The 26770-nt window shown below is 37.1% G+C and overlaps 1 protein-coding gene across 4 annotated transcripts in view; it reads right to left on the bottom strand.

The window, feature by feature from the left end:
* LOC117335676 (rab11 family-interacting protein 1-like) overlaps positions 1 to 14066 on the bottom strand; it is a 30784-nt gene extending 16718 nt beyond the window's left edge. For 3 of the 4 annotated variants that reach the window (XR_004534477.1, XR_004534476.1, XM_033895832.1), the window contains exons 1-7: positions 13683 to 14066; positions 10211 to 10249; positions 9139 to 9247; positions 4536 to 4667; positions 3371 to 3537; positions 2524 to 2648; positions 314 to 448 (exon numbers count right to left, since the gene is read on the bottom strand). Coding sequence is in view for 2 of the 4 variants with exons in the window: in XM_033895832.1 (XP_033751723.1) it covers positions 314 to 448; positions 2524 to 2648; positions 3371 to 3537; positions 4536 to 4667; positions 9139 to 9247; positions 10211 to 10249; positions 13683 to 13716 (741 nt within the window). In the remaining 2 variants the exon portion in view is untranslated. The remainder of the gene's footprint in view (positions 1 to 313; positions 449 to 2523; positions 2649 to 3370; positions 3538 to 4535; positions 4668 to 9138; positions 9248 to 10210; positions 10250 to 13682) is intronic. The other variant, XM_033895833.1, reaches the window with a different exon arrangement.
* Between the last annotated feature and the right edge of the window lie 12704 nt (positions 14067 to 26770).

Raw genomic sequence — 26770 nt, 5'->3', positions numbered from 1 at the left:
TATTTTCACTTGTAAAGAAGCTTATTATTTCTCATTCCAATCAAAGTAAAATGTAATCATTATCCATTTTGTTTTTTATTTATTAGTATTAAATCTCTCAATGCATATTATATACCAGTACCCAGAATTTGAAATGAAAAAAAAAATGGAACTGCATCCTAATTATTAATAAAAGTCAACCATGAATTTAAAATATACTTTACTCCTTGTCTGAGTTACCTTGACAATCATACAAGTAACCATGACAACAATGGTAATTTCTGCCTCCACAATTAAAAGAGTTACCAAGACAACCCTGGACGTATATACTGACCACAGACAAATCATCCCACTGAGGTGGGGGAATATCTACCGCTGGAAAGTTAGCGCCGTCAACAGAGGCAGATCGTGCTGCCCCCTTGAGGTTCGTAGAGCCGTCAATAGTTACGGAAGATGGGAAGTTATTAGCCTGGACAACACAATCAAGATTAAACAAAAAAAGTTAGTGTGGACAAACATGTTAGCCTTATCATGATTTTAGTAGATCTGTATACATATATATATATAGGTAAAATAATGGATGGACTATTTCTGAAAAAGGATTTTTGTTTGTCATGCTAAGATGTTATAAATCTCAAGTATGTATGGTTTCTTATTTCATGTATATCTTGGTTAAGCAATGTACACATGCTATTGAATTTGTGATTGCCATGATTGTTCCAATCAGTGTAATAATGTTTTATGATTTTTTTTCTTTTTTTTTGTATATATATATTTCAAATATATATATATGTAATAACTAAAAGGACTGTGTAGGTATACATTGACTCAGAATTTGTATCCTATTTGATTTTGTGTTATGTATTGATAGAAAACATTTCAATTTTTTTTTATTTCAAGGTCAAGGACATTTGATTTTATTAAAAGTACATTTATAATTTTTCAGCAAACTTTAATTTCAAGGTCATGGATATTTCAAAGGTCATGGATGTTTCATTTTAATAAAGTTATGTTGTAACTTCCTGAGATTTTCATGAACTGATTAAAAATTTAACGAATGCATGTTCCCAACAGCAAGAAAACAGCAGTGTGAAACTTTTGTGCAGTGAAATAAAATCACCATCCATGTAATTGTTGTATGATATTAATTGTTGTGTATTATATATTTGGTTTTACAAAATCAAAAGCAACTTGTGTGATTGCAAAATAAAGACACATGTGTACATGAAGCAACAAACAAAAAAATATATCAACTGGAATATTAATTGATGATATAAAGATAAAAAGAATATACTATACAATGATATACAAACTAGGTAAGGAAATGGATAATTTTTCATGCATAAATACATATAAGTCAAGGATTTGATTTTCATGCTTGGAATATATATGTATATCTACAAGACACATACATGTACTTGCCAACTTTTGCCTATTGGGGAAAGGATCGAGACCCAATTTCTTTTACAATTTTAAATACAAATTATTCAATAAACTTATTATTTGTTGATAATTTTAGAAACCCTGATAGTTCAAAAGAAATATTTTCATGAAAAATTGAGTGTTATGGTACTGGTTTATTAAGACTTAAGGTTTATAAAACGTTCATTTCTGTAGCTTAAAAATTTGTGATCTCCACCCCATCCCTACTAGAAATTCCAAGAAGTTGGCAAGTATGAAGATAATCAGAGATACAAATATACAATTATATTACAAACATTAGGATATATATACTATATGTAGGTAAAATATATAGGATTCTAGCCAGCATTCATATTTTTATACATTTTTAAGGTTAGAAAATATATATAGGTATCTACAAAGTATATGTATGACCGAGTACTGTATGATATATGACATAAACATGTAGGTTACAGTTAAATATACACATCATATGTCAAAACAATATACTGGTTATACACTGGATATTAGTGTTAAAACATTTACTTTAAATGTACATATTTTAGAGGTAATCTTATTTAAGTGGTAATCTTATTTTTATTTTAGTGGTAATCTTATTTTTATTTTAGTGGTAATCTTATTTCAGGGTTAATCTTATTTTAGCAGTAATCTTATCTTAGCATTTTTCATGCTAAAATAAGATTACTGCTAAATTATGACAGTGCTACTCGCAGTTAATCTACATTGGTTTCTATGGCAATCATTGCTAGAATGCTAATTCACCATTCCGCTAATTATCTCTTTTAATTTGGTTTTGTGATAAAATTTGAGTGTGTCAAATACATTTACAGTATGATAAAATATATAGCTATATATCTTTAATCTTTAATTCATAACAATTATGAAAGTTGCGCCATCAGCTTATAATAATATCTTTTGTTGGCCAGAACAGTGGTGAGCAAAATAAGGTTTCAATGTACATATATTTCTTTTAGTGCTCATCTTAAATTTGCAGTCCTAGGTTCTAGATTATGCTAGGAACTAAATTTTTGGAACAATATAGATTCAAATTAATGTTATGCAATTACTATTGTGATTATAGATTCCCAAATCACTTTTTCTTTCTGTCGTTTAATTACTCACGTGGATGCGTCCCCCATCAGATGTAAATGCAGAGCTGTTTCTTCTCTTGTCTGCTCCCTGTTGTAAAGGATTCTGGGATTCCCGTAGAGAACGGCTTCGTTTGAATTTGTCACTGACTTTTAAACCTAACATGATATATAAGTGTGACTTACACATAGTGTTATAAACATTACATCGGATTACATACAGTCATATGTTTCTACATGAGGAGATACGAACGGTGTGATATATATTTTAATCATAAAACCTTGGCCTTTGCTTTAAAAATTCAGAGAATTAATTGGAATTACATGTAAAATATGGCAATAACAGAGAAAGAATTAAAAAAAGATAACAAGACGTTGCAAGTGAAACAAATCCCCTAATGTGAAAAATATATCTGCTGAAATTATACTGCAATAAGCCTCAAGGCCAACTCGAGCTCGTTAGAGACAATCTCATAATTTCACACAAATCAATGTATTTTATCTAAATCTGTTTAAAAACAAAGTTGTTTGAGGGATGACAAAAAAATTCCTTTAAATAGTGATAGTGACCTTGTCCTTGACCTTGGCACTCTAAAACACAAATTGTTTGTGTATTCTCTTACTTGACCATTATAAGAAGTTTTATCAAAATGCACAAATGTATATGGACAGCTATATCCCATCCCATGATTCATTACAAGGAGATAATTTAAATAGCCATTAATCTTCCAACCAACTGAAACATTATTTTAATTAGTCAGCCATTAATTTTGAATGACACATTTGACTGTGTACGTGCTTTAATGGAATTTTTATGAAATCCACTCTAAAGTTAAACTGACCACAATTCAAAGTATTTTTCCAAACTTGTAGAAACTTACCAACTGCTGATGCTAAAGACTTTAATGAATTGGATGACAATTTTTTCAGCGACCCGCCAACCTCTTCCTGTGTTCTGTTTTTGACTTGAAATGTCAGTTTCACTTCCAATTCTCCTCGATTCTTGTTGTCTGGTGGTTTGTGAGGCTTTCCGCGCAGCTTAACCCATCTATAATACAAATAATTTATATCTTATGATTTACATACAACATGTAATTTCTATTGGACTAAAAATATTTTCACTACGGGATGATTTTCAAAAATACAGGCTGTAAGATATACAACTATGGTGTGTTGATATCTCACTGACTGTATGTCAATGCAAGGTGATTGACCTATAGTGGTTGAAAAACTGGGCTGGTGATGGAAGGATTGCTAGTACCAGGTTATCCTTGAACAAAGAATTTTTCTCAGTTGTATTCCAGTCAACTCAGCTATAAATGAATACAGGACAGTGCTAGAAATGCCGCACTCAAGCGGAACAGCAGCACAATTTGTATGCTCCAACGAGAGTTGAGAATGATGATGGCTAGTAAATAATAACCAAGTAACCATGAATAATAATTTGATAACCGATTTGAGGTAGCTATATATCTACTGATAAACATTTATACGTTACTGTCTGATATATAGATTAAGCGGTATATAATAACTTCACATTAACTATGATTAATTGACCATATATAAATTACATTCTGAACTTTTAAAATGAAATTTGTGTGAATGATACAGTCTTTAAATTACTAGATGTAGTTTTTATGATATCGTCAAGGTCCAAGCAATTGGTCAAGATGCATATATGGCACTAATCAATCTGCTAGAGATGAGCCCTCAATTTTGCTATAACATACATGTATTCCATAGCTGCAGATCAAAGGTAAGTACAGGTGGAACCCTTGAATTTTGAGGATGATATTACTTTAGATTTTTGCTATTGAATTTTGAAGATGATATTACTTAAGATTTTGCTGTGACATATTTCATGGCTGTAGATCAAAGGTAAGTACAACCAGAACCCTTGAATTTTGAAGGTGATATTAGATAAGATTTTTGTAAGTTCCAACAAATACATAAATTTTACCATCCTCAAAATTCCAGGAATTGCATAGCACATGATAAGTTATCAAGATACATCCCTCATATTTCAAAGATATCAAACCTACTTACTGGCTCTTGGGTCGGTCATACACTTTATAATCTGACAGCGGAATGGTGGCATAACCAATAAAATCGTCCGATAACAACCCACGATGCATCACGGTCACAGAAATATCTTGGTCCATGCCCCCTTGTATGGATCTACGAAAATCAAAGGAGATGATCGATTCAACAAGAATATTATAACAAACATGTCAACATCACTTTAACTTTATGCAAATTACAACATTATAAATGCTGATAGTTGTCAGTATACATACATGTATATTTATCCTGAAACTGGCATCCACATTGTCGGAATACCCAACACATTCAATTTTGCTGTATTCGGCTTGCAGTGAAGGATCCCGGAAAACAGCTGTATTTTAGAATCTTAGCATGTGCGTTAACTCAACTGACCTACTTCCAAGTGAAACAACGTTTAAAAGGCAAACATATTTGGAACATTGTTGATACCGTTTCACTTAAAAATACTTATTTTTGATGACTGTTGCATGACAAATAGAATACCGGTACATGCTAAGTGTCTTAATATATAAGCCATTTTTTTGGCTCGGGGCAGAAAGACAAAAGTGGCTCAAAAGGCTTGCCACCACTTTTGTCTTCCCACTTTACCCTCGCCAAAATACAGCTTATATTTTAAGACACTAACCATGTATGTGTATATACATTGAACCTTTTTGATAATTTTCCATGGTTGGGCACAGATGTAACCCCCATTAATTACTGGCAACAACAAATTAAACCTCTTGGTAAAAGACAGCACACGTATGGTCGTTAGGGGAATGCTGAAAGTTAGTCCGAAGCTGACCGGTACCATATAGTATAAAGAAATAGTTGATTTCTTATCCAATAATATAATGTCTAATAAGACAGGATTAGACAAAATAAAAATCAAATTATATTATAATATCAAATATCACTTTATTTGGAATGGAAACAGGAATTACATATAAACATGTATAATTAATAAATATTTTAATGCTTTAATTTTTATAAATAGCGAGGCATTGTCAGGTTGACCCAAATATACATAAACAAACATGGAGCTGACAGTTATTAATTTCACAAAATTAAGAAACACCATTTCTTAATTAAAACTTAATGTTCTCTAAACTGTTTTTGCGTAAACCCAATGCTACCACATAATAATAATGGAAACTATATGAAAGAAATGTTAACCTGTATATATTCTGAATCTGACTAATATGCTATAGGTTTGATTTGCATATACTACATGGTGTCAGGTAAGAAGACTTTATGACTTAAGATAATACTTTTAACTGTGTTATTTTAAGAATGCACAAAAAGATATCAAAAGAAAGTACAATACAAAATAGACTCTACCAGTGGAGATAATATTGCGTAAGTATATATGAATGTGTTTCAAATTGAATGGAAAATATAATAATCTATACAACACATATACTCATCCATATTTGTACATCCTTAAATTAATACATTGCTCGTTCTTCATTCTCTTTACCAACTCAGACTTTCTCAAACTCATGGTCTCTCTCTATCTCTCTTTCAGATTACTAATTAAATGTTACTGATACACTTCCAAAGCTCAAATTTCTTAAAATAATAAGCACTATGATATCACACTAAACACAATAGCAATATGTAATGTCACAGCACTAATATAATATGATTTCCAATGTCACAATTGTCAGTCATTTTCACACACAAATTGTCCTTTTTCTTACAGCACAACTTCACACTTAATTGTCATCAGGATCAAACAATGTGGCGATAGTGATATTTCTTTTTCTGATCTCTGTCCATAAGTCTGCTAAGTTTTGTAAGCAGACTGCTTACAAAACATGCCTACAAATCAAATGAAACATTCAAAGTTAATAAAAATAAATTAATAAAATGTTTAAACATGAAACTTTCACTCTAGATAAATACTTTCACCTAATCACTGAAAATATTGAAAAAGAATTAATTTTAATTTTTGGTTTTGTGATTAAACAAAGTCAGTATATATTAGTCACTAATGTGAAATTTGGAAATAATACATTTTTATCAAATATCAACTAGACATCTATTAGATCTATCTAATTTTTTTACATTAAATATACGCCTATAAATCAGTCATACAAACTAGCCAATAACATTTTTTTTAAAATGATTTAAACAATTTATATTTTATTATGACATGTAAGAGACTTATATCATACAAAATACATTTTAGTAACCATTTGACACCTAAATAACTTACCTTCATCTTCGTCTTACTTTAGCCATGAATATTTTTCTTCATTCAGTCGGTAAAAATGACGATCTGTGTTTTGACTTTGTCGGTGAACAGACCGGGCTAAGCCTTCTATCGTTTCGGCGAATTCTCGAAAAATGATTCAATAGACTGCTGCTTTAGTTGCCGCTTCATGATTACAGAATGAAATTATCATCAACGGTCTTTACATGTACATGTACAGCCACTATGCAAAATGGCACATTTTTATCCTGATGTAAACTTTCACATTTCATTGATATGACATAAATGTCAATTCCCACAATCAAATCATTACGAAACTGACAGAATTTGACCTTGAAATTTAAATTTAATTGACCACAAGTATTCAGAAAATAAAATATAATCCATTTGACATATACAGTGTTGTTGTTTTTATTAAAATGCATATACATTGAAGCTCTGTAACATTTATTTATGCCTGAATTTTGATTTTTTTTTTTTTTATAAACTTTCCAGTTGTACAGATGACAAATATATACAAATGTATGTTCCTTAATACACAACATACTAGACTATAATTATTCAAAATTGAAATTTCTTTTTTTTTTGTCTCTTGCCATAAAAGATTTACATCAGTAAATTTATGTATACAAATATTGCCAAGCACTTTTATCCCAAGTGTGTAATTATATACAAACATGATATACCGTACTCAACCAAATAAGCACACCTGTCCCATTATGTACTGATCATAATCTCCACATTTTTCTTTCCAGAAAGAATATGGATGAGCTTATTAATCGAAGTCCATAACAAACAAAGTCTCAGTATGTCTGATAACTCTTTATGTAAATTAAACATGATTCAGCAAAGCAATATTTAGACAATGCTCTTTTTCTAAAAATAATACATTTTATTGTTTGTTTTAACACTGCTTTAATGTGGAAAAAATATTCATGAAAATGGTTGATCAATTATATTTACAACCCTTTTGTGTTTTGTAAGATCATCATTTGCTTTTCAGGCTAAAGATAGGTTATAACTAGGTATCCTTCAAGAGTCTAAAAATGTTCAAGAACATAACAATTTTTTTCTGGACATAGCTGTCTCTTTCAGGGTACAGTACTTTTTTGAAACAATCCGATATATTAACCGACGGATATAATGTTAAGCCATTCATGTCCCCTACCGGCCCCCACTAAAAATAGTAACAGTGACCTTGACCCAAAAACCCTGAAACTCAAACTTGTTTAAGATATTATGGTCCTTTATCATTGTGTGAAGTTTGATCAAAAGCCTTCAAATTGAAGCCCCTCATGAACGCTGAAAAAATTCAGGTTTATGTAAAAAAAATTGTCAGAGGGAAAAACTTTATTCCCCCCGGATAGAAAACCTATATATATATATAGTCCCCCGGAGAGAAAACATATAGTTCCCCCGGAGAGAAAACCAATAGTCCCCCCGGAGAGAAAACATATAGTCCTCCCGGAGAGAAAACATATAGTCCCCCAAGAGAAAACCTATAGTCCCCCCGGAGAGAAAAATATACAGTAGTTCCCCCGAGGAGAAAACCTATAGTCCCCCCCCCCCCCCCCCCCCCCCCCCCCCCCCCCCCCCCCCCCCCCCCCCCCGGAGAGAAAACATATAAACATATAGTTCCCCCGGATAGAAAACCTATAGTCCCCCCGGAGAGAAAACCTATAGTCGCCCCAGAGAGAAAACCTATATTTCCCCCGAATTCACCAGTAGGTGATCATGATCATGATGAACAATGTCTTGATATGCACTCCTGTCAACTACGTTCCTATAGTCAAGAATTTTATGTGAAAAAAATAAATGATTAAGCATTTTATTCCACATCAATTTATAAAAAATTTATAATTACGTAAAATACAAAAACTTTAAATTTGTCAACATATTGTCAACATATAGTCCAGAAATTGCATGTTACGTGCAATTAATATCCTCTGTATAGCTGGCACCTTACATACATGTATAATAGTGTTCAGCCCTGAGATGACCTTTTAATCTTTTATTCAACATGTTTGTCATGAATACTGACGTCAATATGATGTTTTTGACCTACTTTTTAGCAACCTCAATATCAATTTTTTTTTCCTGTTAATGCATGCTGTGATTTGCATAACATATATATAATGATTTAAACATGTATAGCAAATTTTCGGCTTTCTAGGAGTTTTTATTTTAAGCAAGTTCTCAGTTTTTGGTTTATTTTTTTTAAGAATTTCTAAGTTGATGCATGCATATCTTTCTTTATAAGGCACATAATTAGAGGTACATATAGATATACACTTTTATCAGGAGATTCTGTGTTTGGAAAGCTTAAAGGTGAGTAATAAAGCTGTTATCAAATTGTATTATACATGTATATATCTTATAAATACTTACAAGTCACACTGCTCAAACCATTCTGGATTGAGAGCATTTTTGATGGTTGATGTTTGAAACTTTTCCTTGCCCAGTAAGATTGAAACAAAAACATCTGTCAACTTCATCCCTAAAAACAAGAATATTAAACATTAATGATTATTTCTCATCCACATTTTCCCACCTATTCAAGCAATTCTCCATATCTGTATTTTCTCTATGGATATGGAAGTCCAAATACTTGATTAATATTTTCGTATTTTCTTTGCATCATTTTCGACATTTTCTCTCCATCTTGATTTTTCCTTATTTTAATTTTTTTTTCAAAATATGGAAAAAGGCTTTTATAAGAGTCCAAATGCTCCAGTGAATATTTTTTATGTTTTAATGGAGAAAATACAGAAATTTGAGATACAGGTATTCAACTTTAAACATATAATTACTTGTAACAATAATACTAAATTCATCACTGCTTACAACTACCATTATATACATGTATATCCCTTTTACTGTGTATTGGGGTCAGATAAGAATTGTACGTGAAAAAAATGACAGATCGAGCATTTTATTCAACATCAATTCATAAAACATTTTATAATTACGTATAATACAAAAACTTTAAATTTGTCAACATATAATCCAGAAATTGTATGTTACATGCAATTTACATCCTTTGTTTAGCTGGCATCTTATACACATGTATAATAATGCAAAAATGTGCACTTTCATTTTCTTTTGTAAATATCTCCTGCACCGAGCTATATTGAAAACAGGTAGATAATTTCTACAAAATCAGTTTAAACATTTTCAGAAGAGAAATGACAATAATAAATCTTTTCAGAAGAGAAATGACAATAATAAATCTTTTCAGAAGAGAAATGACAATAATAAATCTTTAACTTAATTTTTTCACAATCATTAATCTTTCACTTTATTTTTTTCACAATCATTAATCTTTAATTTTATTTCTTACATCTTTCTTTACTGAATTCAAAATTACATGATGAGGTAATTTTTATTTTTGTTTCATGTTGTGTATATATATAGTGTGTGTGGGTGCAGTAGACACAGGTGTATTGTGATAATTAATTACCTCCCTTGCCTTTGGTTAGCAAATTCCTTCCCCGCAAAACTGAAAAAAAAAAGAAAAAATTATTGTTAGAAAAAACTCAATTACAATGATATGTCATTACATTATTGAAATAGCATTACAGAACACAATCACTAAACAAGGCATCGCAAACGATACAAATCCCCTCTCGTGCTAACACATCAACTCTGACGCAAAATGGGGGGTGGGGTTATTGCAGGACATTGAAATAACATCAGTTGTCATTTGCACTGAACTGCAATAGACATGACCTTAACCTTGACCTTGGCACCCTGAAACACGAACTCGTTCGAGGTATTCCCATGCTGGACCAATATATGAAGTTTGGTCAGGATCCGTTCAAAAATGAAGTCGCAAGAGCGCTGACAAAGATTTTCTATAAATAGTAACGCTGACCTTGACCTTGACCTTGGCACCCTGAAACACGAACTCGTTCGAGGTATTCCCATGATGGACCAATATATGAAGTTTGGTCAGGATCCGTTCAAAAATGAAGTCGCAAGAGCGCTGACAAAGATTTTCTATAAATAGTAACGCTGACCTTGACCTTGGCACCCTGAAACACGAACTCGTTCGAGGTATTCCCATGCTGGACCCATATATGAAGTTTGGTCAGGATCCGTTCAGAAATGAAGTTGTAAGAGTGCTGACAAAGATTTTCTATAAATAGTAATGGTGACCTTGACCTTGACCTTGGCACCCTGAAACACGAACTCGTTCGAGGTATTCCCATGCTGGACCAATATATGAAGTTTGGTCAGGATCCGTTTAAAAATGAAGTCGCAAGAGCGCTGACAAAGATTTTCTATATATAGTAACGCTGACCTTGACCTTGACCTTGGCACCCTGAAACACGAACTTATTCGAGGTATTCCCATGCTGGACCCATATATGAAGTTTGGTCAGGATCCGTTCAGAATTGAAGTTGTAAGAGTGCTGACAAAGATTTTCTATAAATAGTAATGGTGACCTTGACCTTGACCTTGGCACCCTGAAACACAAACTCGTTCCAGGTATTCCCATGCTGGACCGATATATGAAGTTTGGTCAGGATCCGTTTAAAAATGAAGTCGCAAGAGCGCTGACAAAGATTTTCTATAAATAGTAACGCTGACCTTGACTTTGACCTTGGCACGTGCACCCTGAAACACAAACTCGTTCAAGGTATTCCCATGCTGGACCCATATATGAAGTTTGGTCAGGATCCGTTCAGAAATAAAGTTGCAAGAGTGCTGACAAAGAATTTCTATAAATAGTAACGGTGACCTTGACCTTGGCACCCTGAAACACAAACTCGTTCAAGGTATTCCCATGCTGGACCCATATATGAAGTTTGGTCAGGATCCGTTCAGAAATGAAGTCGCAAGAGCGCTGACAAAGATTTTCTATAAATAGTAACAGTGACCTTGACCTTGACCTTGGCACCCTGAAACACGAACTCGTTCGAGGTATTCCCATGCTGGACCCATATATGAAGTTTGGTCAGAATCCGTTCAAAAATGAAGTCGCAAGAGCGCTGACAAAAAGTGAACATACGTACGTACGTACGTACGTACGTACGAACGGAACGCTATATCCCCTCCCCGACTTTCGTCGCAAGGGGATAATTATAATTACAGGTCTTTTAAACCTAGAAAAAGTTATACAATGTTATACAATATTATACAATGTAATAAAATGTACCCGGTAAACAACACCAACTCTTGAGTATGATCCCACTAGGGAGCAAATTGTTGCATCCTCAGTCAGTCATATTACTGGTAGACAATTAAAGTTTAAGTATAACATTAATAATTATAACATTATGAACTTAACCTATTAAAACTTTGATACTGTTTCATAACATGTACATAACTTACGAGTATACCTATAAATTAAACTGTACATCACGTTTTTGTACCCGCACCCAGAAGTGAACTTAATAAAATATTGATAATATATATAATTTTTTTTTTTTTTTATATCAGCGAATGAACAGCTAGTATATGTTTTATATAGATGTATATAATATCCGTATATGTTAATATGATATCCTGCCAAACTTAATCTCCTCCTCTCCCACATGTATATAAATAATGGCAGCAGGAAATTAAATCATCACAGGCCTAATGTATATAAATAACTGCCACTTTTATAATTTAAATTAGCTAATGACCATTGCAAAGTTTTACAAAATAGGTCGACAGAATATCAATTATTTTTTCTAAAGCAATATATCAGAAAAGGGGACATATCTCCAATAAAAATTACATGGAGCACCACACACAACTTTGGTGTGTATGCGTACATTTCAGGAAAAAATGTAGAGTTTTTTACAAGACACAAACTGATGTAGACAGCTAGTGTACAATATTAAATATATATATATATTTACTCAAACATAAGGTGTATATTATATCTTCAAAATTTGTTATGAGCTCATATCACACATGATTAATTAATAATATCACAATGTAGCATCTCTGAAAACTAAGATACTTCAATTATATATTAATTATAACTGACATATTGTTTTTTAGTTATGGTACTGGGGTCATTAAAATAGCCGCCTTAGTGATGCTACTGCAGGTGAAGATTGAGACCAGAGTTTATATAGATATATAGGTGTAAAATAAACATTGAATGAAGATTTAATTTCCGTATAGTCGCTGATATACACAGATTTCTGAAAATATACATTACGCTTTGTACAGGATTTACAATCATTTTGACAGTTAATCAGCTTATACTTTATAAAATATAATGAAATATACATCATCGAATAATTACAATTAAAATTAATTTAAACTTTAATCAAATCATGTCAGACGGAAGAACATTCTCAGTAAATCACAGGTACGTATACTAGCCTCGTCTGTCAATATACCTGAGGAGTAATTTAGTAAAAAGAGAAAACCGTTTCATTTTCAACACATGAACACACTTCGTTGTCGGAATCACATAATTGGTTGAACATAAAAATTTAAATGTGTTATGTTGAATTGTGTCCATATATAATTATGAATGGTGTAATTGTGGCTTAGATTTTTTTAATCAATTTCAAAATTACCCTAATTAACATATTTCATTAATTAATCAAGGACCACGGTTCAGCACAAGATGTATACTATAGAGAACCTATTGTACATTAATTATAAACGTAACACTAAACCTATCCGTCGTGATAACCCCAGCCTGTATATATACACAACTTTAGCGGACACACCCCCTTCAACTGCTCACCGTTAGCAGACACTAAAAATTTGTACACGATATGTAGGTCAAAGAGTACACTAAGTACGTAATAAGTAATTACAATGATGTACCTGTATGTCCGATAAATACTATCATACACTGTCACGTCAACATCAAACGATCGAGGTGTGAAAGACAGATAAGGTCATTCATCAACAGGTACGATTTTAGTCATGCAACACGCAAACAATACACATATACGCGTAAACATGTAATTTACCTGTAAATTGAACGTGCGTAGGATTCCAAGACATGTTGAACGTGTTTTGATACACCTATTCCTTCAACTGCCAGGAATTCAGAAAGAAGAATACATCATTTTGAGACGCTGAATTCCTTAAACAAAACAGCTGATTGCGAAAACTCCCCTGGCCATTCCCGGACCGGAGCGAAATGATATCATTTCAGAAATATTTCATCCACTTGAAATAGTTCCTTGTCGCCGATGTGTTAAATAAATAAATCCAAAAGGCTGCTCGAGTTTAAACGTTAGCCATGTTGTCCACCAGATGGAAGGTAAAGTTACATACACCTGTATTTACAATGTTCTGTTGTTGATTTGCACCTGTCCAATATGAAAACAAACAGCATGCGACTTCCTGCTTTCAGGAGTGTGCGACGCCTACCGGTGATTGCAAGAGAAAATGACATAGTTATCGCCCGTGGCAAGAAACAGGTGGCATGATAAATTTGTGCCTATTAATCCATGTGATTAATATTGTATAAAATGTGTCACAGGTAACTCTGCATTATACCATGATAAGCAATACGGATGTTATTATTTATCCAGTCATTATATGTACACAATTCGGACTTTGCTGCGGCTCTTCAGTGGGTCAGAGACTTGTATATCACATGTGATATACAAGTCTCTGAGTGGGTCAAAGATCAGACGGTGAAAAATTAAATTTTCATTGTTAAAGTTGATATATTTCAATGTAGCACAGATAATAGTTTTTGCATTTTCTGCTAAAAATGATTTTTGTTATTTGAGTTGGAAAAAATGTAGGTAACAGTAACCTAGTTAAGTATCTTGTATAATTCGTCATCAAATACATGTTCTTGAAAGAAAACTACACTAAACTTCCAGTAAGCAGTGACAACCCCGTAATAACTTAATTGGCAACAATGCTAATCATTGAGGATCATGATTTAAACTTGTTTCTACCACAATACATCACCGGGTCCCGGACGTCACCGGTACACTTTATTTGCATACGCGAAATTATACTTGGCCACGTTTCCCTTTGATTCAAGCCGATATTATTGTGGTAGAAACAGGTCACACGACTCGAAATTGTTGGATATGGAATTCATTTCACACTCGTAAGTTATTTTTTAAAAGTTGCAAAAAAACACTCGCTAAAGCTCGTGTCTTTTGTAACTTTTAAAAAATAACTTACTAATGTGAAATAAATTCCATATCCAACAATCACTCGTTGTGTAACCTCTATCTATTTACCCTCATATAGGCCAAAGGGGGCTGGTGGCGGGGCCAAAAATTGGTCATATTATACCAGGAGTATATATTGCATTTTTAGGTTTCTTCTTGGTTCAAGTTCTAAGTTCTTAATTGCTTTGAGCTAATTAGCTCATCAATTTAGAGTACAAACATACATTGAACGGCTTATACATAACAAAGGATGGGGAGGGAGAGTATTATCATTATTTCATGTTTTATTAATTACATAATACAAATTATGTTTTTGTAGAAAATAATTCAACTTATTTGTACACACTTAAAGAACGTATTTCTTGAAATCTTGAAACAAACAATAACAAATGTTTTTTTTTCAAATTTCATTCGCAATATCCTCTAGGTCCCACTAGTTGTGGATTTTGATCCGGAAATGTCACCGATTCCCGTCATAATTTCAAAAAAGAAAAGCAACCTATACAAATATATTTTGGTGTTTTTATTAAATGTAGTCTCGTCACGTGTCTCCTCTATTACATCGTCGGTAACCCACGGTAGTCTCGTTACGTGTCTCTTCTATTACATCGTCGGTAACCCACGGTAGTCTCGTTATGTGTCTCTTCTATAACATCGTCGGTAACCCACGGTAGTCTCGTCACGTGTCTCTTCTATTACATCGTCGGTCACCCACGGTAGTCTGGTGACGTGTCTCTTCTATTACATCGTCAGTAACCCACGGTAGTCTCGTTACGTGTCTCTTCTATTACATCGTCGGTAACCCACGGTAGTCTCGTTATGTGTCTCTTCTATTACATCGTCGGTAACCCACGGTAGTCTCGTTACGTGTCTCTTCTATTACGTCGTCGGTAACCCACGGTAGTCTCGTTACGTGTGTCTTCTATTACATCGTCAGTAACCCACGGTAGTCTCGTTACGTGTCTCTTCTATTACATCGTCGGTAACCCACAGTAATCTCGTTACGTGTCTCTTCTATTACATCATCAGTAACCCACGGTAGTCTCGTTACGTGTCTCTTCTATTACATCGTCGGTAACCCACGGTAGTCTCGTTATGTGTCTCTTCTATTACATCGTCGGTAACCCACGGTAGTCTCGTTACGTGTCTCTTCTATTACATCGTCGGTAGCCCACGGTAGTCTCGTTACGTGTCTCTTCTATTACATCGTCGGTAACCCACGATAGTCTCGTTATGTGTCTCTTCTATTACATCGTCGGTAACCCTCGGTAGTCTCGTTACGTGTCTCTTCTATTACATCGTCGGTAACCCTCGGTAGTATCGTTACGTGTCTCTTCTATTACATCGTCGGTAACCCACGGTAGTCTCGTTACGTGTCTCTTCTATTACATCGTCGGTAACTCACGGTAGTCTCGTTACATGTCTCTTCTATTACATTGTCGGTAACGCACGGTAGTCTCGTTACGTGTCTCTTCTATTACATCGTCGGTAACCCACGGTAGTCTCGTTACGTGTCTCTTCTATTACATCGTCGGTAACCCACGGTAGTCTCGTTATGTGTCTCTTCTATAACATCGTCGGTAACCCACGGTAGTCTCGTTACGTGTCTCTTCTATAACATCGTCGGTAACCCACGGTAGTCTCGTTACGTGTCTCTTCTATAACATCGTCGGTAACCCACGGTAGTCTCGTTACATGTCTCTTCTATTACGTCGTCGGTAACCCACGGTAGTCTCGTCACGTGTCTCTTCTATAACATCGTCGGTAACCCACGGTAGTCTCGTTACGTGTCTCTTTACATCGTCGGTAACCCACGGAAGTCTCGTTACATGTCTCTTCTATTACGTCGTCGGTAACCCACGGTAGTCTCGTTACGTGTCTCTTCTATAACATCGTCGGTAACCCACGGTAGTCTCGTTACGTGTCTCTTCTATAACATCGTCGGTTACCCACGGTAGTCTCGTTACATGTCTCTTCTATTACGTCGTCGGTAACCCACGGTAGTCTCGTCACGTGTCTCTTCTATTACATCGTCGGTAACCCACGGTAGTCTCGTTACGTGTCTCTTCTATTACATCGTCAGTAACCCACGGTAGTCTCGTTACATGTCTCTTCTATTACATCGTCGGTAACCCACGGTAGTCTCGTTACGTGTCTCTTCTATTACATCGTCGGTAACCCACGGTAGTCTCGTTACGTGTCTCTTCTATTACATCGTCAGTAACCCACGGTAGTCTCGTTACATGTCTCTTCTATTACATCGTCGGTAACCCACGGTAGTCTCGTTACCCGTCTCTTCTATTACATCGTCGGTAACCCACGGTAGTCTCGTTACGTGTCTCTTCTATTACGTCGTCGGTAACCCACGGTAGTCTCGTTACGTGTCTCTTCTATTACATCGTCGGTAACCCACGGTAGTCTCGTTACGTGTCTCTTCTATTACATCGTCGGTAACCCACGGTAGTCTCGTTACGTGTCTCTTCTATTACATCGTCGGTAACCCACGGTAGTCTCGTTACCCGTCTCTTCTATAACATCGTCGGTAACCCACGGTAGTCTCGTTACGTGTCTCCTCTATTACATCGTCGGTAACCCACGGTAGTCTCGTTACGTGTCTCTTCTATTACATCGTCGGTAACCCACGGTAGTCTCGTTACGTGTCTCTTCTATTACATCGTCGGTAACCCACGGTAGTCTCGTTACGTGTCTCTTCTATTACATCGTCGGTAACCAACGGTAGTCTCGTTACGTGTCTCTTATATTACATCGTCAGTAACCCACGGTAGTCTCGTTACGTGTCTCTTCTATTACATCGTCAGTAACCCACGGTAGTCTCGTTACGTGTCTCTTCTATTACATCATCGGTAACCCACGTGTCTCTTCTATTACATCGTCGGTAACCCACGGTAGTCTCGTTACGTGTCTCTTCTATTACATCGTCGGTAACCCACGGTCGTCTCGTTACGTGTCTCTTCTATTACATCGTCGGTAACCCACGGTAGTCTCGTTACATGTCTCTTCTATTACATCGTCAGTAACCCACGGTAGTCTCGTTACGTGTCTCTTCTATTACATCATCGGTAACCCACGTGTCTCTTCTATTACATCGTCGGTAACCCACGGTAGTCTCGTTACGTGTCTCTTCTATTACATCGTCGGTAACCCACAGTAGTCTAGTCACGTGTCTCTTCTATTACATCGTCGGTAACCCACGGTAGTCTCGTTACGTGTCTCTTCCATTACATCGTCAGTAACCCACGGTAGTCTCGTCACGTGTCTCTTCTATTACATCGTCGGTAACCCACGGTAGTCTCGTTACATGTCTCTTCTATTACATCGTCAGTAACCCACGGTAGTCTCGTTACGTGTCTCTTCTATTACATCGTCGGTAACCCACTGTAGTCTCGTTACGTGTCTCTTCTATTACATCGTCGGTAACCCACAGTAGTCTCGTTACATGTCTCTTCTATTACATCGTCGGTAACCCGCGGTCGTCTCGTTACCTGTCTCTTCTATTACATCGTCGGTAACCCACGGTAGTCTCGTTACATGTCTCTTCTATTACATCGTCGGTAACCCACAGCAGTCTCGTTACATGTCTCTTCTATTACATCGTCAGTAACCCACGACAGTCTCGGTACGTGTCTCTTCTATTACATCGTCGGTAACCCACGGTAGTCTCGTTACGTGTCTCTTCTATTACATCGTCGGTAACCCACAGTAGTCTTGTTACGTGTCTCTTCTATTACATCGTCGGTAACCCTCGGTAGTCTCGTTACGTGTCTCTTCTATTACATCGTCGGTAACCCTCGGTAGTATCGTTACATGTCTCTTCTATTACATCGTCGGTAACCCTCGATAGTATCGTTACGTGTCTCTTCTATTACATCGTCGGTAACTCACGGTAGTCTCGTTACATGTCTCTTCTATTACATTGTCGGTAACGCACGGTAGTCTCGTTACGTGTCTCTTCTATTACATCGTCGGTAACCCACGGTAGTCTCGTTACGTGTCTCTTCTATTACATCGTCGGTAACCCACGGTAGTCTCGTTATGTGTCTCTTCTATAACATCGTCGGTAACCCACGGTAGTCTCGTTACGTGTCTCTTCTATAACATCGTCGGTAACCCACGGTAGTCTCGTTACGTGTCTCTTCTATAACATCGTCGGTAACCCACGGTAGTCTCGTTACATGTCTCTTCTATTACGTCGTCGGTAACCCACGGTAGTCTCGTCACGTGTCTCTTCTATAACATCGTCGGTAACCCACGGTAGTCTCGTTACGTGTCTCTTTACATCGTCGGTAACCCACGGAAGTCTCGTTACATGTCTCTTCTATTACGTCGTCGGTAACCCACGGTAGTCTCGTTACGTGTCTCTTCTATAACATCGTCGGTAACCCACGGTAGTCTCGTTACGTGTCTCTTCTATAACATCGTCGGTTACCCACGGTAGTCTCGTTACATGTCTCTTCTATTACGTCGTCGGTAACCCACGGTAGTCTCGTCACGTGTCTCTTCTATTACATCGTCGGTAACCCACGGTAGTCTCGTTACGTGTCTCTTCTATTACATCGTCAGTAACCCACGGTAGTCTCGTTACGTGTCTCTTCTATTACATCGTCGGTAACCCACGGTAGTCTCGTTACGTGTCTCTTCTATTACATCGTCGGTAACCCACGGTAGTCTCGTTACGTGTCTCTTCTATTACATCGTCAGTAACCCACGGTAGTCTCGTTACATGTCTCTTCTATTACATCGTCGGTAACCCACGGTAGTCTCGTTACCCGTCTCTTCTATTACATCGTCGGTAACCCACGGTAGTCTCGTTACGTGTCTCTTCTATTACGTCGTCGGTAACCCACGGTAGTCTCGTTACGTGTCTCTTCTATTACATCGTCGGTAACCCACGGTAGTCTCGTTACGTGTCTCTTCTATTACATCGTCGGTAACCCACGGTAGTCTCGTTACGTTTCTCTTCTATTACATCGTCGGTAACCCACGGTAGTCTCGTTACCCGTCTCTTCTATAACATCGTCGGTAACCCACGGTAGTCTCGTTACGTGTCTCCTCTATTACATCGTCGGTAACCCACGGTAGTCTCGTTACGTGTCTCTTCTATTACATCGTCGGTAACCCACGGTAGTCTCGTTACGTGTCTCTTCTATTACATCGTCGGTAACCCACGGTAGTCTCGTTACGTGTCTCTTCTATTACATCGTCGGTAACCCACGGTAGTCTCGTTACGTGTCTCTTATATTACATCGTCAGTAACCCACGGTAGTCTCGTTACGTGTCTCTTCTATTACATCGTCAGTAACCCACGGTAGTCTCGTTACGTGTCTCTTCTATTACATCATCGGTAACCCACGTGTCTCTTCTATTACATCGTCGGTAACCCACGGTAGTCTCGTTACGTGTCTCTTCTATTACATCGTCGGTAACCCACGGTCGTCTCGTTACGTGTCTCTTCTATTACATCGTCGGTAACCCACGGTAGTCTCGTTACATGTCTCTTCTATTACATCGTCAGTAACCCACGGTAGTCTCGTTACGTGTCTCTTCTATTACATCATCGGTAACCCACGTGTCTCTTCTATTACATCGTCGGTAACCCACGGTAGTCTCGTTACGTGTCTCTTCTATTACATCGTCGGTAACCCACAGTAGTCTAGTCACGTGTCTCTTCTATTACATCGTCGGTAACCCACGGTAGTCTCGTTACGTGTCTCTTCCATTACATCGTCAGTAACCCACGGTAGTCTCGTCACGTGTCTCTTCTATTACATCGTCGGTAACCCACGGTAGTCTCGTTACATGTCTCTTCTATTACATCGTCAGTAACCCACGGTAGTCTCGTTACGTGTCTCTTCTATTACATCGTCGGTAACCCACTGTAGTCTCGTTACGTGTCTCTTCTATTACATCGTCGGTAACCCACAGTAGTCTCGTTACATGTCTCTTCTATTACATCGTCGGTAACCCGCGGTCGTCTCGTTACCTGTCTCTTCTATTACATCGTCGGTAACCCACGGTAGTCTCGTTACATGTCTCTTCTATTACATCGTCGGTAACCCACAGCAGTCTCGTTACATGTCTCTTCTATTACATCGTCAGTAACCCACGGCAGTCTCGGTACGTGTCTCTTCTATTACATCGTCGGTAACCCACGGTAGTCTCGTTACGTGTCTCTTCTATTACATCGTCGGTAACCCACAGTAGTCTTGTTACGTGTCTCTTCTATTACATCGTCGGTAACCCACTGTAGTCTCGTTACATGTCTCTTCTATTACATCGTCGGTAACCCACGGTAGTCTCGTTACATGTCTCTTCTATTACATCGTCGGTAACCCACGGTAGTCTCGTTATGTGTCTCTTCTATTACATCGTCGGTAACCCACGTGTCTCTTCTATTACATCGTCGGTAACCCACAGTAGTCTTGTTACGTGTCTCTTCTATTACATCGTCAGTAACCCACGGTAGTCTCGTTACGTGTCTCTTCTATTACATCGTCGGTAACCCACGGTAGTCTCGTTACGTGTCTCTTCTATAACATCGTCGGTAACCCACGGTAGTCTCGTAACGTGTCTCTTCTATTACATCGTCGGTAACCCACGGTAGTCTCGTTACGTGTCTCTTCTATAACATCGTCGGTAACCCACGGTAGTCTCGTTACGTTTCTCTTCCATTACATCGTCGGTAACCCACGGTAGTCTCGGTACGTGTCTCTATTACATCGTCGGTAACCCACGGTAGTCTCGTTACGTGTCTCTTCTATTACATCGTCTGTAACCCACGGTAGTCTCGTTACATGTCTCTTCTATTACATCGTCGGTAACCCACGGTAGTCTCGTAACGTGTCTTTTCTATTACATCGTCGGTAACCCACGGTAGTCTCGTTACGTGTCTCTTCTATTACATCGTCGGTAACCCACGGTAGTCTCGTTACATGTCTCTTCTATTACATCGTCGGTAACCCACGGTAGTCTCGTTATGTGTCTCTTCTATTACATCGTCAGTAACCCACGGTAGTCTCGTTACGTGTCTGTTCTATAACATCGTCGGTAACCCACGGTAGTCTCGTTATGTGTATCTTCTATTACATCGTCAGTAACCCACGGTAGTCTCGTTACGTGTCTCTTCTATTACATCGTCGGTAACCCACGATAGTCTCGTTACGTGTCTCTTCTATTACATCGTCGGTAACCCACGGTAGTCTCGTTACGTGTCTCATCTATTACATCGTCTGTAACTCACGGTAGTCTAGTTATGTGTCTCTTCTATTACATCGTCGGTAACCCACGGTAGTCTCATTACGTGTCTCTTCTATTACATCGTCGGTAACCCACGGTAGTCTCGTTACGTGTCTCTTCTATTACATCGTCGGTAACCCACGGTAGTCTCGTTACGTGTCTCTTCTATTACATCGTCGGTAACCCACGGTAGTCTCGTTACGTGTCTCTTCTATTTCATCGTCAGTAACCCACGGTAGTCTCGTTACGTGTCTCTTCTGTTTCATCGTCGGTTACCCTCGTTAGTGTCTCTTCTATTACATCGTTTACCGGTAATCAACGGTGTCTCTTCACCTACTAGTATAATATTTCACAAGGAAGTAATTCAGTTATATCTGTATTTGCGGCACTATCCTTTTATAGCATGTCGGTACGTTCGTATGAGTTACGTCCCTTCGTATACGGAACAACACAATGCTGCCAATGTCCCTTGTGATATAATAATTACTTTAAAGTGTTTGTTTGTTACAGAGTGTTGAGCATGTATGAAGTGGTAAAGTCTCGCTTCTTCGGCACAAAATGGCAGCCATATATACTTGAAAAGTTTCATTAGCCAAAAGTTTAAACGAGAAAGTTGACAAAAAATGGATGAGAATGGCGACAAAGAAAAGATTAAAGTATCCCAATTAATATCGAGGAAGATAGTATAATTATCTTACTATGAACACATTGAGGTCATTGTTAATATTTACAATGTACAAGAAAAATGTACTTCAAAATCTACAATCAGTGACGACTTCGTAGGTGTTTGAGGGCTTTACACAAACATGTTTAAGTGGATGATGCCAAAGAGAGTTTAGACGCTTTTTAAATCTATTAAAACAGACGTTGTGCATATGGGACTTTTCTTTGGTTCGTGATTCAAACATACATCCCTATATAATTCAAAGTGGAAATATAGAAAAATATTGAAAAAATATGTCGTGGCAGGAACCTCGCGCTAAATTAACTTTATCTTGATTGAATAATATGAAATCAAGAAGGTAATACGAGACCATATTACATGTCAAATCTAAATAATTTATTTCATGAACACGTCATACTGCAAAAACCTATTTTATATAAAAACTAGTGAAAATCAAATAAGAAACACAATCTTTTAAATAAACAAAGCATTTATTAAAATAGCATCTGATTTTTATTTTCAGAAATGCTGTGCAATGGGGGTTGCAGGTAAAATTCTAAACGAAATAACCATTGTACCGACGAGACAATATGGTATCCTTAAACAATAAAGATTTTAAAAGAAAAGAGTAAACTTTCTGATAAACATTTGAATCGACTCACCAGAATTAACCTGAAAGAGAAGGCATATATAATAATACTAATGTAAACATTTGATTATCGAAATTTCTTAATTTAACTTAACCTTTAAAGGAGCATTCCTGCGTTCGGACATCAGAAACGTTCAAAATTTATATTGATAAAATTTGTTCCTGAATGAGGATGATACAAGTTTTTGTGCCTACCAGTAATGAAAATGACGCAGAAATGTACAGAAAAACGACGTTTCGTACACAAATACCGTCTGCATTTGCGATAATTAGTTATACTTCAGGTCGAATTGAGAATTTTTATGATCTAATATTTGAACCACTTTGGTTTCCCTTGAGAGTAAAACTGCTGTATCAATTTAAAGATTATGACTTTTATTACTTGGGGGAAATACATATTTCCCATTAAGTTTCATTTTAGCGACACACACTTTATTCAAACGAAGGAATGTCCCTTTAAAACAAAACTGTAGAATTTATATTGAAGGGCGAGAAACAAGGATGAAAACTTGCATATATAAGCGAAGGAGGGGTTGGAACAAGGGGACAGGAACCCGGGTTGAGGGAAGTTAGAGGGAGGGGCGTTCCTGCCAACGCGATAAAACTAGTCTGATAACGTTATTTTGTCACATTATCCAAACGGTATGTATTTTATCACGTTGTCGCAGAGGCACTCCTTGCGTAATGCAACTTCAGAGACCAGATTGATAGCCAGGCAGTTAAATTGTCCGAAGGATATGATACAAGTGTGTATATATCAATAGGGATCTGATCATTTGTTACAGTATACTTACAATTGGACCGTCCCTGGTCATTCGGCTAACCTCGGCCGATTCCGGTACCCTTCATCATTAGATGTAGGTACGGAATCGGCCGAGATGTGACGAGCGCGTCCCTGGTGTGTATAGCACATTTCCAAACTTTTTTCTTTGGGGGGGGGGGGGGGGGGGGGTCGGGAGTATTAAAATTCGGTAAAAAAAACAGACACCAGGTCAAATACACGTAGATGTAACAAGTTCTCAGGCCCCTGTGCGTCTATCAACATTGTGATAACCTAAATAGCCGAGCTATGCTAGTCACGAAGTTTTTTGATAACAAATCTTTGTTCGTTTACCCTTTTGAGACTTTGCTCTGTGCAAATTTTGCACCTTGGAACGTATCCTGTGTACTTGTGTTATATTTAATCATTTGTCATTTGCATTTCAAGGTCAAAACAAAATAAGTGTTTATTCGTACAAACCAAATCCAGTCAAACAAATGGTTCTATTGTGTGCTGTAGGCAATTCTGAGCATAACAGTATGGTTGTTTTGGAGGTTTGATATGTTTGTGACTTATAATCATTACCTGTATATATCAACATATGATAACCTATATAGTCAAGGTAAGCTAGTCACGTGGTACTCTACTTTCCGGTTAGACTTGTGAGTCTCTCTGAGCCATCTGGTTACTTTCTCCATTTCCAGTTCGGTGAAACGTTTTTGCACACTTTGAAATAACAGGATATCTATTCGACTGGACAACGGAAAACGTAAGTAATTTAGTAATTTCGTGGTTGTTAAATTGCACACATAATCATCCATTAAAACACATTGCATCAACTGTTAGTAACGAAGTTTTTTTGCCTTTTGGTGTTTTTTTGTTTGTTTTTTTTTCATAAATGTTTGTACGTTAACCTTTTTTCATACTTTACCTGCACCTTAGCACGAACCCTCGAATGAGTACCAAAGGGCAATCCCGAGAGCGCTAGCTATCTATTTTATAACGAGTCATTGTCATATCCTATTGTTACTTCAAGTATGAAAATATGCTAATGGTTTTTTTTTTATTTTCCTATTTTAACTGACCGGAAGTGAGTGAGGGTGAAAAGGGAGCAGGAAGGGGGGATTGAGTCATTTTGATGGTTGGGGCCATGGGGGTTGGGTTTACTATTGACGGGATGGGAGTAGGGTTGGGGGTGGGGTAGGGTATGTATGCGGGTTTACATAAATGTATGTTTAGTATATCATAAATCATTGCTAATTATAATTAACAGGCATGTGACGGAATATTTCACATTTGTACTTATCTCTATTGCTTGCGCTTACCGAACGAAGGTGATGTCGATGAGGTTGGCTAGAGGTTGATGGGGGACGCGGTGAGCCAGTAGGGTGTGATAATGAATGGGGCGAGGGGGGGGGGGGGGGGGGGGGGGGGGGGGTAATAATTTCATTGGATATATTGGTCGTCAATCTAGTAAGTTTATTGTATTTCATTGGTACAAATGTCGCATATCCTATTCGTATTCGTGATCCCTTGACAGTGTATAAAGACAAAAGCGTTGTGAAAGGCATTTGTTCATTAACATCAATGCTGAATTTTACCATCAAATGAAGGAAACAAAAACAGAAAGAACGGGGTTTTGCAAATACATTCTTCAAACTTTGTCATTAATGAAAACTTTTTTGATTGACATAACTCGTGACTTCAGAAGAAGACTGTGCGTTGTCCAGCAATGCCTTGCGTAAAAATGTCTATATTATCGTGAGTTCGGATGATGATTTTATGACTTCTTTGGTTTCTTTCACAAATATGCGATATCATCCATCGTCCAAAATTCGTAAATACTTTTGTCATTTTTGAGTTGTAGTAGATAAGCAACAAGACCTTGTCGGTATTTCGTGAGGTCTGCGATGACAAATGTTTTGATCGGGTTATGCGCTAATTTTGATTTTGACATATAGATTTTTTTTCTTTACTTTCTATGTCGTTTTCCGAGATTTCCACGTCAAGCTTTTCGCACACAGTTTTAACTAAAACGGCATCGGTATTCTAGATGTCAACCGGTCTAAGTGGTACGTTATGAAAGTGCATCTCATTTCATGTTAAGTCAGGTAGGTCGCCATCTTGAATCCAAATGCGACTGATGTGATGTCTGTTCCTAGGGACAGGCATGACATAGGTGGCATTTCGCAGGACGGAAATCGCTTTTCTATTTAGTCTCCCAAGGGGCTAGCTAATCAAGATCTGTTTGCAGGGAGTGGGCATAATCTGTGATGCTTCTGTCATGCAGATATATAACGATTTCAGCTGTAAAGAGTCTGATAGAAGATGTAATTCCCTCGGTCATGTCAGTTATATAGAAGAGACTTATACCGAGGACGGAACCTTGGGTGACACCTTATCTTACTGGGGCTGAAACGGACACTTCCCCATCTACAACAACAGTCCGAGTTCGATTACTTAAAAGTCACATATCCAGATATATGCCTTTCCAGTAATTTCTCAACTCTAATTTTAGGGATAAGTAGGGTATGGCTCAATTTATTGAAGGTCTTACTAAAGTCCAATATTAATATGACTTTCTCTTT

The sequence above is a fragment of the Pecten maximus genome, chromosome 10 (genome assembly GCF_902652985.1).
Source record: "Pecten maximus chromosome 10, xPecMax1.1, whole genome shotgun sequence".
Classification (NCBI taxonomy): Eukaryota; Metazoa; Mollusca; class Bivalvia; order Pectinida; family Pectinidae; genus Pecten; species Pecten maximus.
Note: the sequence above shows the minus strand (reverse complement) of the source record. Positions and strands in the feature narration are given on the sequence as shown.